General features: G+C 31.4%; 2 protein-coding genes across 4 annotated transcripts in view; one reads left to right on the top strand and one right to left on the bottom strand.

The window, feature by feature from the left end:
- LOC107631857 (phosphate transporter PHO1 homolog 3) overlaps positions 1 to 11,950 on the top strand; it is a 13,708-nt gene extending 1,758 nt beyond the window's left edge. The window contains exons 2-13 of the mRNA XM_016335426.2: positions 8,103 to 8,454; positions 8,563 to 8,611; positions 8,699 to 8,770; positions 9,058 to 9,187; positions 9,668 to 9,788; positions 9,895 to 10,153; positions 10,246 to 10,350; positions 10,437 to 10,481; positions 10,595 to 10,744; positions 10,854 to 11,132; positions 11,213 to 11,349; positions 11,554 to 11,950. Coding sequence (XP_016190912.1) covers positions 8,103 to 8,454; positions 8,563 to 8,611; positions 8,699 to 8,770; positions 9,058 to 9,187; positions 9,668 to 9,788; positions 9,895 to 10,153; positions 10,246 to 10,350; positions 10,437 to 10,481; positions 10,595 to 10,744; positions 10,854 to 11,132; positions 11,213 to 11,349; positions 11,554 to 11,653 — 1,799 coding nt within the window. The 3' untranslated portion in view covers positions 11,654 to 11,950. The remainder of the gene's footprint in view (positions 1 to 8,102; positions 8,455 to 8,562; positions 8,612 to 8,698; positions 8,771 to 9,057; positions 9,188 to 9,667; positions 9,789 to 9,894; positions 10,154 to 10,245; positions 10,351 to 10,436; positions 10,482 to 10,594; positions 10,745 to 10,853; positions 11,133 to 11,212; positions 11,350 to 11,553) is intronic.
- LOC107631858 (cilia- and flagella-associated protein 251) lies at positions 10,918 to 13,748 on the bottom strand. Of its 3 annotated transcripts, none has more exons than XM_021119743.1 (3): positions 13,143 to 13,748; positions 11,196 to 11,343; positions 10,918 to 11,054 (listed from the first exon to the last, which is right to left on the bottom strand). In XM_021119743.1, the coding sequence occupies exons 1-2, from the start codon at positions 13,628 to 13,630 to the stop codon at positions 11,319 to 11,321; spliced, it is 513 nt and encodes a 170-aa protein (XP_020975402.1). In that variant the 5' UTR covers positions 13,631 to 13,748; the 3' UTR covers positions 10,918 to 11,054; positions 11,196 to 11,318. The 3 variants fall into 3 exon arrangements, with proteins under 3 accessions (XP_020975402.1, XP_020975403.1, XP_016190913.1); XM_021119744.1 differs by having other exon boundaries at positions 11,196 to 11,340; XM_016335427.2 differs by lacking the exons at positions 10,918 to 11,054; positions 11,196 to 11,343 and adding an exon at positions 12,816 to 13,052 and having other exon boundaries at positions 13,143 to 13,745.

Here is a 14,039-nt window from a genome sequence, read left to right as displayed (position 1 = left end):
ATCTGAAACAATCTTGCCGAGTTAAGCATGACTTGACTACTTGTCAAAGCTTTTTTTTTTTTGGAATTTTATTACGGCTACTCAACTAGGGCTAGAAAGTAAGAGTTTCTGATCAAGTTAAACAATTTTTTATCAACTGGACTATCGTTGATTTATGTTTACTCTTTTATTCTAATTTTTTCTTTTAAAACCAAAAGTTACTATTTATTTAGACATTTTCAAACCTTAGAGTGGAGAAAATAGATGATAATTTCTTTTTTAATAAATAAATGACTTGAGAATAGATTCTGCTAACATGTTAACACGTTCTTCATGCTAGTATTATGACTATGACTATGATTAGCTTGCAATGCAACAAGAATAATTGTGTATTGTTTGTGTGGTCCACAAATGGCATTCAATATGCAAAGTTGCAACTTGCAAAGCACCATCTACTAATAGTAAAGGCAAGAAGCTACCACTTGGCAGTTGGCAATAATTGCTTGAACCCTGATCAGACAACAGTACCATTCCTTCCTTTTAAAACTTAGTATATTACTAATAATTCAATATATTTAAATATACAAGTTATATCAAAATTAAATATGTTGAATTAGGAATTTATCAAAGTAGCAGAATGAAAGATAGTTCAGAATGGAATGATGATATATTTATTTTTCAAAAGTTCTTATATTTATTTTGAAATGAACAAAGTATTTTTTGTAAGGGTATGCTAGAGAGACAAAAAAAACAGACAAAATTTTCCTTACAAGATAACCGAATCATTTTTTCTTTCAATAATTAACAAAATTTTATAATTATTTTACACAAATAAATTCACCAATTATAATGAGCTGAAACAACTTCTTATTTATACATAATTCTTTAGATACCAAAATTTATTATCTACAAAAAGTATGCTCAAATAAAACTTTAGGTGGCTAACCAATTAGAGGTAATGAGGAATATATATGTGTGTGTGTGTTAAAATACCAAAAAAATTACAGAACCATAAGCCCATAACTTCAGGCTTGTTTCACTAAAATAATGTGTGATAAGAATTAGAATGATTCTTTGAACATCGTATATTTATCTTATCAAGAAAAGATCTAAAGATTAATAAGAGTTTATGTGTTTAAGTGAACCAACTAAAATTTAAGAATAAATAATGGATGAGAAATTTTAAATAATCAATATTTTTTAATGTTTGCTTTACATTTAAGGGATGCTTCGGTAAAGTTGTCATTTTCATCTTTTTGTAAAGACGTTTTTTATTTTGTGGTTGTTATTGTTTTAAAAACGTGTCACTAAAAGTGTTGCTTAAAGAGAAATTGTTATCCTTAATCGTTAACTTGGTTCTGATACCAATTTTTCAATTTCGACTTTTCTTTTAATCTCTTTTTCGAAATTTCTACTAACTCTTCATATTTTGCTTCGAATAAGTTTATAATTTGTATAGATTCAATTGGTGGTGCTTTATCCAAAGGATTTTGATAAAAATAATTTGCAACTTCATAATCTAAAGTATTAACCATTTCTACAATTTCTCTTGTATTTGTTATATAATTATTTATTACTAGTCCTTGATGTATATTTATAATCCTGATTTCGTACTTATAGTTTTTTAATTCTGTTCTAATTTCTATCATAATTATAATATTCTTTTTTACATGGATTATTATATATAAAATCTTTTATCTGTTTTTCTTTTTCTTTAATATAATTTCTCAAATCTTCAATAACTTCTTTTATTTCTACACTTTCTCTTGTTTCTAAATATCTTTCTAATTTTTCAATTTCATTCTCCATTTTTTCTTTCAATAGCTTTAATTCTTTTAAATCATAATATGGTTTTCCAGGCATTTATAAATTTCTTAAATTTAATTCCAACTTGTTTATATTTATTTTTATTTCTATCCTTTTTATTATAAGATCATCAATTTCGATCTGAAGATTATTTAATTCTTTTTTATACTCCTCTATTTTACTTTTTAATTTTCTTGCTCTTTTCCTTTTTATTTTATTTTCTAGTTTTTCAATCATTTTATACTTCATAAATAATTCCTAAAAATAGTTTGGTTTAGCATTATTTATTTTAGAATTTCTGCAAACTCTATCATCGATTCATCACTATTTTCTAGAGATTCTATTAATTTTTCTAGCTCTTCAACTTCTCTTTTTAACTTGTTATAGATTATTTTTGGAGCTTTAAATGCTCTTTGATTTATTTCAGAAAACTGCAAATAATTCAAACGATTCTCCCTTTCAAAGAGCTCTTGTTTCTTATCTTGATAAGTTACATATATTTCTTCTTTATTTATTGTCATAATTTAGTATTTAGGGTTTCATTTAATTTTTCAACCTTTTTTGTTAATTCTTTTATTTCAGAGTTTTCTTCTTTAATCTTTAACTTATATAAACTTAAAGGACTATTAATTTTAGATTCTCTTATTTGAAAATTTGATGATCTCTTTGATGGTTCTTTTAATAATAGAACTGGGTTTTCAATAGCTTTATATTTTGGTATTTCTGTTTTTACAATTTTCTGAAATAATTCATCGACATAAATTCTTTCTCTGTTTTTAAATATTATACTACGATGGCTATTTGTTAAAGCATAATTTATTGCATATGTAATTGAAAATGGTTCATCATCTTGTTCCATTAAACTATTTCTATGAAATTTATAAGCTAAACTTAAAGATCTTCCAAGATTTTCAGTTGATAAAGGTACAGCATATCCAAGATGGGCATTAAATTTAACATTTATATTTGCCAAATTTCCATGAACAATTCCAATTATTTGATCTATTGGGTCATCAGTAATTCTTTTGTCACAGATTGCTAAACTTATTGGTGAATTAATTCCTTTCATATATGTAGATTTAATTAAGACTTGTACGGTACTAATATGAATCCATCCAATTTTAGATCTTTTTTGTTGATCCTTAATTTTCTCAATCTATTTACTCAATTCTTCATCATTTATCAAAGCTATTTCAAGTTCTCCATTAGCATATTTTATTTTTATAGGAGTTTCAAGTTGAATTTTTTCATAGTATATTATATTTTTTCTATTAAAAACTTCTTTTAAAAGACTTTGTTTATTAAAGTTTTCATTTGATTTGAGATTTAATTCTATTTTTAGAATAGCCTATTTTTCATTATCTTACAAAGCAGTTAATCTATAATAATCAGATTCCTCTGTTAATTCTAAGCTTTCTAAATAATTCATAACTAAGAGACTAGGATAAAGATGTACCTTTCTGCAGAAAAACTTCATTTATTTAGTATATTTTACATAAGGTGTTTTTATCTCCAGAGGAGAGATTGTAGATATTAACTCCAGAGGGGAGTTTAGAACTATTTTTTTCCTAAGGGAATTCTTTGTCAGACTACAGAATCGCCTCGGCAGCTTCCTCCTTGCTCTCCTAGCATATGAGTACTCTTAGCCTTCTGCTTTTTGTTTTCTGATGCTCTCTACAATTGCCTAAGCAACCTATTTATAATAGTTGGGTCTGATGGACAATTTCCATCCTTACCCTTCTTATGACGTCATTGCTTACGTCATTGTTTATTATCTTGCACCAGCTACATTATTGATTATTGATGACCTAAGCGCTTACGTCATTATGCAATAATGTTGAGGGATGCTTCAGATGCACTGTCCTCTTCTTTTATCATGTGGGTTGATTCCGTTTCATTATTGCTTTCTTCAGATATTTCTGAGGCACATAGCTGGCACTTGTGGTCTTCTCTATCTTTTATCAAATAGCAGAGATTCATCTTTATCCCCTTAGGGAGCTTTTTTAAAAGTCCAGATAAATTATAGAATGCTGATTCAAATTCCACCAAGAGTCTCATCTCTCTTTCTTCAATTTCATTTCTTTTACTGGACACAAGCAGAGTATTTCTACTTTTATAATTAATCCTTGTGTGAGATTCCTTCGTTATTTTTTGAGTTCTTTCAAAGACCCTTGCTAATGTGCTGTCTAGTCTTCCTTCATGACTATAAATTGTTAAATCTTGAATTCGATCAATTGGTTGAAAATTTTCTGGGAAGACAGACATGAATATTACTTGGTGTGCTGGAACCAAGCATTCTTCTTCATTAAAAATAGGTTGACTGTTTGTAAATTTTAGGGATACATCCTTTGGATTTACATTGTCAATCATATTTTTAAATCTCTTTACTGCATCAACGAATCCTGCAGGAAACTCGCTAATAATTTTTAGATCATTAAAAATTAAAATTGTATCAATTAATCCATACTGAAAAAACTAATAAGTATCAGATGGAGAAGCATCTGGAAAGATAACCAGCTTTGTTAGCTGTTATTTGGCAATAGGATAATATCCCAAAATTGCACTTTTTTCTTCAGTCCAATTCAGGACTATATTAAGGGTTTCTCTGAGATTTGATCTACAGACCCTTTTCTTTTCCTTGATTTCAGCCCTTGTAGGAATGTTTCTTATTATTCCTGTTCTTTGGGTTTGAATTGGAGCTTTATCTGCTCTTTTTAGAGTTTGCTCTGGATGAAGAGCTTCATATTCCCTAAAGGATTCCTTTGCCTCTTCTAGTGTTAAAAATCCTCCTTTATGAATTATCCTTGATTGATGTGTGAATGGTGCTGCTTTTTCCCAGGCATCATATACTCCTTTCATGGGGCCATTATAAATTACATAATATTTTTTATCTTGGATGGATTTTTTAATAATTTCAGCAATTGTTATATTTTCTGAAATTTTTTCTTCACTTGATTTGTCCACCATGCTTAGCTGGCTGAACTCTGATGGTTTCGCTTGTTGTGTTAATTTCATTGCTTCAATGGCCTTCTTGAGAGATTGGATCTGTGTTCTTATTTGATGACAATGCTTGCATTCTTCGAGTTCTTGCTCATATTTTTGAATTTCTTGATCTAATGCGTTGTAGACGAACTCCATTCTCTTGTTAATGTATCTGCAATAACATTTTTGTCACCCTTAATATATTCAATCTTTATTGGATATTGTAACAAAAATAATTGCCATCTTACCAATCGTCCATGATTATAATCAACTTTTAAATTATATCGTATGAAACCTGTTAGGTAACTTGAATTTGTCCTTAATGTAAATTCTCTGGGTAGTAAATCAATTTTCCATTTTTTAAGAGATTTAATTGCTGCTAGAGTTTCCTTTTCATGAGTAGTATATTTCTGTTCTGTTGGAGTAAAAGTCCCTGAAATATACCTGCAAAGTAATTCCTTTGGGGAATATTTAGAATCTAGTGATTCTTTTTCTTGTTCCAAACTTTTTATAGCTTTCTTAGCTTTTAGACATCCTGACCAGGTTATGTCTGAAGCATCTGTTTCTACTATTAAGTAGTTGTTTTCTTCTGGAATATAAAGTTCTGGAAGTTTTTCACATAATTCTTTGACTCTTTGAATTTGCATACTATCTTTTTCTTCCCATTTTCATTCTTTTTTAGTATTTATTTTTGGAAATAAGCTTTTAGTGTATTCTGTTATATTCTTTAAAAATCCTTGATCAGAAATATAATTTATACACCCTAAAAATCTTTGTAATTGTTTTCTATCTTCTATTTTACTAGGAAATAAATTTACCTTTTTTTTGTTGGGCAAGTAAAAGCAGTTAATTTCTTTGTTTCTTCGTCTAAACGAAGTTGCCAACATCCTTATTTTGCAGCAAGAGATAAAAACCAAGTTGTTCCTTTGATTTTTTCTAAAATAGAATCTTTTATTGGAAGTTTATGAGCATCACCAATAGTTGTTTCATTCATCTTCTTATAATTAATTACCATTCTTCTTTTCCCCTTTTAATTTCATTATTGTTTTCGACATAAAAGGTTGGAGCCGCATGAGGACTTTTACTTAATCTTATAATTCCTTTTTCCAAAAGATCTTTACATTCTAATGAGAACTCTTCTCTATCTCTTACGGAATAAGGAATTTTATTTGGAACATTTATTTCTTTTGTAGGATCTTTTAATTTAATGCTTACTAATTCTTTATTTGTATTTTTAATATCTAAAGGATTTTCAGCACAAATTTCATCCAAAAGTTCTTCTATCTTTATTTTAAGATTATTTTTTGGAATATTTATCTGAAAATATAAATTTAAATAACATGTTTCTAAAATAGAAAATATTTTATCTTTTAAAATCTTATCTATAGTAGTAGTTGGTATTTTTATACGTTTTGATTTTTGATTTATTGAAGAATCGTGTGGAGCTTTTAAAACTATATATGTTAATTCTTGAATGAATGGATGATATAGCTTTAAAAAGTTATTTCCTATGATAAAATCCATTCCAGACTCTAATATATATAGATGGAATAATGAACCTATAATTTAGAATAAATATTTCAGCCACCTCTACTTTTTGGTCAATTTTATGTATTGATTTGTAAGCTATCCTAACTCTTAATGGTTTCTTTAATTTTTTCCAATAAAGTTTTATATTTGTACTAGCAAAGCATTGTGTTGCTCCAGTATCTATGAAAGCATTTATAAACTTTTCTGTTATTTTTATAGTAATAAATGTGGCATTATTGCTCAGTCTCTGAGTCTGTTTCTGAGACATATTCAAAAATATAGTCTAAGTTATCATCTGATTTTTCTAACGGTTCCATGAAACAAGACTTAGCAATTTCTATTTGTTTGGTAAGGTCCTTTTTATCCTTCTTTTTTGGACATTCATTTGCATAGTGTCATTCTTCTTGGCAATACCAACACTTACAATTTTCTTTTTTATTTGGGTAATAGTCATTTTTTTGCCTTTTGTTTTTATTGTTATTTTTTTTTTCTAAAATACCTCTTTTTTCTCCAGTTTGGATAGTATTTTCTTTTTCTAAATTGATATTTTCTTTTTCTTTGAAAATTTTTATTAAGACCATATTTTTGAGGTATTTCTTCATTGTCGTGATAGCAAATTCTAATTATATTTGCAAATCTTTTTTGAGTCGCTTCTTGCATACAACGTTCTTTTATTTCCTCTCTTATTGCAGAAGTTGCTCCACCAAAATTATTTTCAATTGTCCCTCTATTTATCTCTCTTATAAATCTTCCCATTATAAATTCATTAGCAGGATATGGAAGTTTTGTTATATACATACTAAGATAATGGTCTTTATCTTCTTCAATATTCATAATTTTAATGGTGATTTTACTTTTAGTTTTGTTATGTTGGCTATATTCTGAAGTTTTTCTTCTTTAGGATTCTCTTTTTCCTTATTTCTTTGAAATTTTATGGATACTAATATTTCTTCGAGCATATCTACTATAGAATTTAATTGTGGGTTAAAAGTATGATAGAGATGTGAGGAATCATTTCCATGGTAGCATTTTTTAGAAATTCCGTGTGAGATATAAGTTTTTGAAGTCCTTCAATAAAACTTATAGTAAAATAAAGATTTTGAGAAAAATCATTTTGTATTGATTTTAAGAATTCGGTGTCATCACAATTAACATTAGTTAAAATCATTAGTTTTTGATCTATTAATTTTGATAATTTAATTATTTCTTCTCTTAAATCTTCTAATTTACTTTTTTCCATTAGGTGACGCTTTTCTCATAAAATGCTATGGTTTTAAGTGTTATGTAGTAAAAAGTGTGGCTTTAGAATGTATGGTTTAGGTTTTGCCACATAGACGTCTTTAGAAAAAGTTGTTTTGGGGATCTTTATTTAAGTGGTGCCTTACATTTAAATCAATACTTATAAATTCTCTTCCTTTTATACTAAGAGTGTTGGCTTTGGCATTCCCCAAATATAGGCATGGAAATATTTATACTTAGATCAGAGAAAAAAATTGGGACATTACTTTTGCAGAAAATTTTAGAGGCCAGAAGTTTCTAGTAATTTTAGTCAGTATTTGGCCAACATAAATACTAAATTGTTTTCGACAAATAAATTTTAATAACTTATGTGTGTAAACTCATGTGTCGAAATTCTAATAAATATAGATACAAACTATGTCTTTTATGTGTGTAAATTCTTGTAAATGTGAGTACAAATTATTATTGGTCAAATGCTGGTTTAAAATGATCATGTTTGCTCATCATGTAGTATTGTTGCTAATTTTGAAACTTTAAAGTTGAATTCCCTTCTGCTTAATGAACAGGAAATGTTTCCATGGTCATGGAAAAGATTGAAGAAGGAAACACACATCATGATCAATCAGAAGATGAAGAAGAAGATGACAAGAAACAGAGAGTGAAACAAGAAGTTGAAGTACAGAAACAGAACAAGCCAAAGAACTTATTTGGAACTAGACCTACACCTTTGGAAGTGCTTAATCATGTGCAGCTGAATAACAATTTCGAAACTCCACGCTCAACTATAAAAGGAGTTCTCAATCACCCTGAGAATGCAGAGATAAGTTTCAACATGAAAACTCTGAAGAAAGTTGAGGATCAACTTCACCGTTCATTCATTGAATTCTACCGCAAGCTTCGCCTTCTAAAAAGCTATAGGTGACAACGGCATACATCATATGCTGCACTCATCAACTATTTCAAACATGTTTGTCTAAACTGAACAAGGATCTAAGTAAAACTTTTCGGTTTTCCTGAAGGAAACAGCTTTCTGAATGTGTTGGCATTTTCAAAGATAATGAAGAAATATGATAAGGTGATGTTGTAAGAATCAATAACCCTTTTCTGTTTGTTTCCAAGCTCTTCTTTTCTGCTATCTAATCTTCATAGTAACTATATGCAGATTACATCTAGAGGTGCAGGTAAATCTTACATGAAAATGGTAGACGATTCCAACCTTGGAGGCTCCGATGAGGTAAGATAAGAATGTTACAATGAAGCTCCAAGATTGAAATTCATCATTATTAATAACACTCGTCAGCAAAAATCGTCAGTGAAACATTAAAGTGGTGTTCTGCAAGTTTTGATTCTGAAGGTTGAGGAAGGGAAGAGAGCAAAGGTGTTAAGTGTAAATGTATTAAGTTTTACATCTTCCATTCCATTCCAAAATCCAAACTCGCAAACATACCCTTTACTCACTTTGAATTTCTTCTCGGTGTTTATTTGTTGCAACTTACTATATAGTCACTTTACCTGGCATAGGTCACAAAGCTTATGGATAGGGTTGAAAAGACATTCACTAAGCACTTTGCCAACTCAAATCGCAGTAAAGCAATGAGTATCCTCAGACCAAAAGCAAAGAGAGATACACATAGAGTTACATTTACCATGGGTAAGCACCAACATATTTATGTAAAATCCAAATAATGTACTTGTTTTTGTAGATCAAAAGAGAGGACGAACTTTTTATTTGTTCTTAACTTATACTATCTACATAAGAAAACACTTGACAGCCTGAAAAATATTTAGCAGAATTTTGTGGTAAATTATTAGAGAGACTTCAAAATTTATAACTGTCCATAATTTTGGAATTTAGATCCTCTAAAGTGAGGAAATTGGTAATGATAAAATGAGGGGTTAATCACTATTGAATTTGTAACTCTCATGAAATGTGTGCTCTACTATCTTTATTTAAGAGTGATTCCTCACTTTATCACTTTATCAACTTCACTTTAGAGGATCTTGATCCATAATTTTAACCTAACCATTATAAAATTGCCACAGAAACTGACAATAATTTCTGGCAAGATTCTAGCAAAAAAATCCGGGCTCTGTAAGATCACTCATCACCTATGCGCATATGTTGTTTCAGGTTTCTTAGCAGGATGCATAGCATCTCTAGTTCTAGCGCTTATTCTAATAATCCGTACTCGCAACATCATGGATCATGAAGAAACCACCAAGTACATGGAGACCTTGTTTCCTCTTCAAAGGTAAAATAGTTCTTCTAAAATCCATCTCTCATAGTGATAATATCTACACAGGGAAAACAACAGAATTGTTAGTAAATTTACCATATTGAACCTTGTTTTGTTGCAGCTTGTTTGGATTCGTAGTTCTACACATGGTTGTGTATGCAGCTGATATATACTTCTGGAAGCGATACAGAGTAAATTACTCATTCATATTTGGCTTCAAGCAAGGAACTGAGTTGGGCCACAATCGAGTCCTTCTTCTTAGTTTTGGCCTTGCAGTGTTGGCGCTGGTCGGCGTGATTGTTAACCTTGACATGCAGATGGATCCAGAGACACAAGACTATACAGCCCTCACCGAGCTTGTTCCACTGATCTTGCTTCTTGTAAGACAACAATTATGGTTGAAAGATTTGTCTTTAAAATTTTCTTTCTATAATAACATGATGGATATTTTACGTTGTTTATTAATCTGCAGAGTGTAGTTGCTATTTTGCTGTGTCCTTTCAACATCATCTATCGCTCGAGCCGCGTTTTCTTCCTTACATGCCTGTTTCACTGCATATGTGCTCCTCTTTACAAGGTAAAGAAACTTATTTTGCAAGCACGAGGTCTTTGCAATCCTGAGATTTTCTCTGGTATGCTAATTCTTTTGTTCACGTACCTCAGGTCACACTCCCAGATTTCGTATTGGCAGATCAATTTACCAGCCAGGTTTGTGACTAGAAAATGGGATCATACTGTTTCATTCCTTTGATTCTCATTGCCCAATTATAGTTAGTCTTAGAACATTCCCGATCCTTCAGTTATGTGTACTCTGAGATCAGGTGCAAGCCTTGAGAAGTTTCGAGTTCTACATTTGCTACTACGGTTGGGGAGACTTCAGACAGAGAGAAAACACCTGCAGCTCAAGCAGCATATTCAAAACTTTCAAATTCATTGTCGCTGCTATTCCATACTGGTCTCGTTTCCTTCAGGTAATAAATTTTGTTCCATCCCCATCAATGGTAAATGATGTGAGTCAGTACGATATTTTGCATATCATAAACATGCATAACGTTTTTCTCAAATACAATCTTTTGCCAGTGTCTTAGGCGCCTGTTCGAGGAGAAAGATCCAATGCAAGGATATAATGGGTTGAAATATTTAGTCACAATTGTAGCTGTATGCCTAAGAACAGCATATAGCATCAACGATGGAGTGGGATGGGGGGTGCTGGCCTGGATTTTCTCAATATCTGCAGCAGTTGTTTCTACATATTGGGACCTTGTGATAGATTGGGGTCTTCTGCAAAGGCATTCCAAGAATCGATGGCTCAGAGACAAACTCCTAATCCCTCATAAAACTATATACTTTGTAGCCATGGTATGTACAAAGATAGAAGACAAAATTATGTATTATTCAAGTTTTTTGTGGATAATCACTTACAAATTAGAACTTTGCAGGCCTTGAATGTTTTGCTGAGATTTGCTTGGCTGCAGACAGTTTTGAATTTCAAGTTTCCCTCCCTGCATGACCAAGCCATGATTTCCATTGTTGCTTCCCTAGAGATCATTCGTCGTGGCATATGGAACTTCTTCAGGTAAACAAGAGATTAATCAAGACTTGAATCCAATGCTACAGTGTCTCCTAAAACCACATAACATTCTTGTCCACCTTAACCCTTTATATGCAAATTTTCCATGCCCTCATTCAAAGACTACATCATTTCCATAGTTCGTTTCGATTTATATGTTATAATTGCTGCGGTTATGATTTTCTTTATTTTTTATGTTTCTTTTTCCAGATTGGAGAATGAGCATTTAAACAATGTTGGCAAGTACCGTGCTTTCAAGTCAGTGCCACTACCCTTCAACTACGATGAGGATGAAGATAAAGATGATTGATTTGTTCTTAAGCTCAATCAACAATAGCTCCAACATGATTGTATTTTACATTTGTACATGAGAGAGGAAATAAATTGTTGTCCTTGAATCTTTCATGATCCGTATGCTAAGATTTTGAGAGTATATTATATTTTTCTAACAAAATAAGTGTGCATTTCTTGGGCGACAGAAAAATAACTAGGGGTGAGAATGTGCCATTATAGTAGAAGCAAATCCTTTGTTTTTAAACATTGACGCTTCAATATTGTTGTTTCATAACTTCTCACAATTACAGTACTCACTAATTCGAGAATTTACGATAAAAGAAATCTAAGCATTGCAAAGAAAAGCAGAACGATGACAAAAGGTCACTATATCATTTTCCAAATCCATTATTTAAATAGCTAAGCTTCCAACCTTAAAATTTTATCCACTTCTTGCTGGTACCACAAGTTTTTTTTTTTTTTTTAATTCAAACTTAAAAGTTCTTGCAAAATCATATTAATAAGTAATAACTAGTAACAGTGTCTTCCCTGACTAACAGATCATAAGAAGGCCCAGTTATGAGATCAAATGGTTACTTAGTCAAACTTATATGGAAGTAAGTAATGCTGAATGACAGCAAAAGAACAAAATAACGAAATTAAAAAGGATACCTAAACTTGCAGAGTCTACAGATGCTGAATATGTATCAATCTAATCAAAGCTTTAGGAAGTCAAGAAACTAAGCATTTCTTCCTCACTACTAAATCAAGCACTTAAACTCATCATCAAGAAACAAATCTTCTCCACCACAAGCATTTGAGAAACATAATATTTTCTCTCCTAGGGCACAATAAACTACACAAAGTAGATATAGATTCGGAAAGCTCCTTAATGAGTTGCTTGCATTCAGGTTATTATCTAGCTAGCAGGGAACTGATTAGTAAATCAGTCAGCATAAAACTCAAGTCTCAAGATAATAAAAGGAGTGGAATGAAGACAAGTACACTTGGTAATATAAACTCATATCAGCACATGGAAACAAACTATAAGCAAACACATGGATCATCAAAAAATTTCATAGGGCCATACACCTGAATTCAATTGTACTAAACAGAGTCCGAGGATGATGATCCATATCTTCACTTTAGATATTAGAGATTTTTCACATTCAACTACCACATACATAAGGAGGAACCACTAGAGCAAAACATGACATGAATTTTGTATAACTTGTTCAAAAATTGTAATCAGTTCATCATAACGTTATTTCTAATACAAATTGAATTATTGAACAGAGATAGATTACCTATCAATATCATATATGTGAATTCAAGTAAGAACGTATTCATAAGAAATTCCAATTTATTGTGAGTTCAAAAATGCCTCTTTCTGTAGTCAGCCATCCTCTCCATCTCCAATAACTTAAGCCTCTAAACTGTAATCAAATCCTTCTTTTCACAATAAAATACAAGCAAAACAATTGCTAAAAGTAAAAGTAAAAAAATTTCGAATTGCGAGATCTCACTTTTTATCAGAATCAGAAGAAGCCCTATCTTGCTCCTTGGACTCTTTCTCCATGGCTTCTTTCTCCAATTCCGCGAGGGCTTGCTTCTCGGCGGCTTTCTCTGCGCGGAGGATGGGTTCGTAGTAATCGGAATGGGCCTCCATACACTGCTTCAGCGCCGCCGTGACATTGACGCACTTCTCAACGATGTCCGCTTTGTTCTTCTCTGCTTCATCGATGCACTTCTCCCACTCGATGAACGATTCCCTGCAACCGCCACTTTTCATGAACAAGCAGAACCCGCACTCTCCTTCTTCTTCCTCCTCTTCTTCTACTTCCCCTTCCTTTTCTTCATGGTGATCGAGATTTTGCTTTGCTTCGGGTTCGGAAGGGTCCGAACGAGGCTGATCCAACGGGAGAGTCTCCGGAGCTGGAAGATCCGGAGGGAGGAGCTGCTCAGGTTTGGGTTCAGGGTGGTCGGCTAGGGTTTGCTTCGCGGCGGCGGACATTGTGGGTGGCGGAGATTGGTGGTTGCGTTTTGGATGCTCTGCTTAAAACCTCCTAAAACCCTTTGTGTCTCTCTCTCTCTTCTCTTCTATAGTTAAGCTCGATGCAGTAAACTAATATGGGTTGGTCGAGCAATGAGTTTATGTGTAAGTGTTGGGTTCTAATTTTGTATTATGTATATAATAATTTATGAGTAGTGTTAGAGGCAGTAAAATTTATGATGTTTAGCCATCAATTAATCATTATTAATATTTTTAATGGTGTAATATGATATTTAATAATGTAGGATTAATTATATTTTTTTATGGTTAAGTGTTAGCCAAATTTTAATAAAAATACTAGCCCATAAACTTTTTCATAATTTATTGGTGAACAGTAAATTTTTAAATGAAATTTAGATATGTATGAAAT

This window comes from Arachis ipaensis, chromosome B03, assembly GCF_000816755.2.
Source record: "Arachis ipaensis cultivar K30076 chromosome B03, Araip1.1, whole genome shotgun sequence".
Lineage (NCBI taxonomy): Eukaryota > Viridiplantae > Streptophyta > Magnoliopsida > Fabales > Fabaceae > Arachis > Arachis ipaensis.
The sequence above is the reverse complement of the archived record's forward strand: the minus strand, read 5'-3'. Positions and strand labels throughout refer to the sequence as shown.

Bases quoted from the DNA above. Each gene is read 5' to 3' on its own strand.
- LOC107631858 (XM_021119743.1), bottom strand. From the start codon at position 13,630: ATGTCCGCCGCCGCGAAGCAAACCCTAGCCGACCACCCTGAACCCAAA. The intron at 11,344-13,142 runs GTGAGATCTCGC...GTTTACCTGAAG, and splicing joins TCTTCTGATTCTGATAAAAA to AAGTTCCATATGCCACGACG.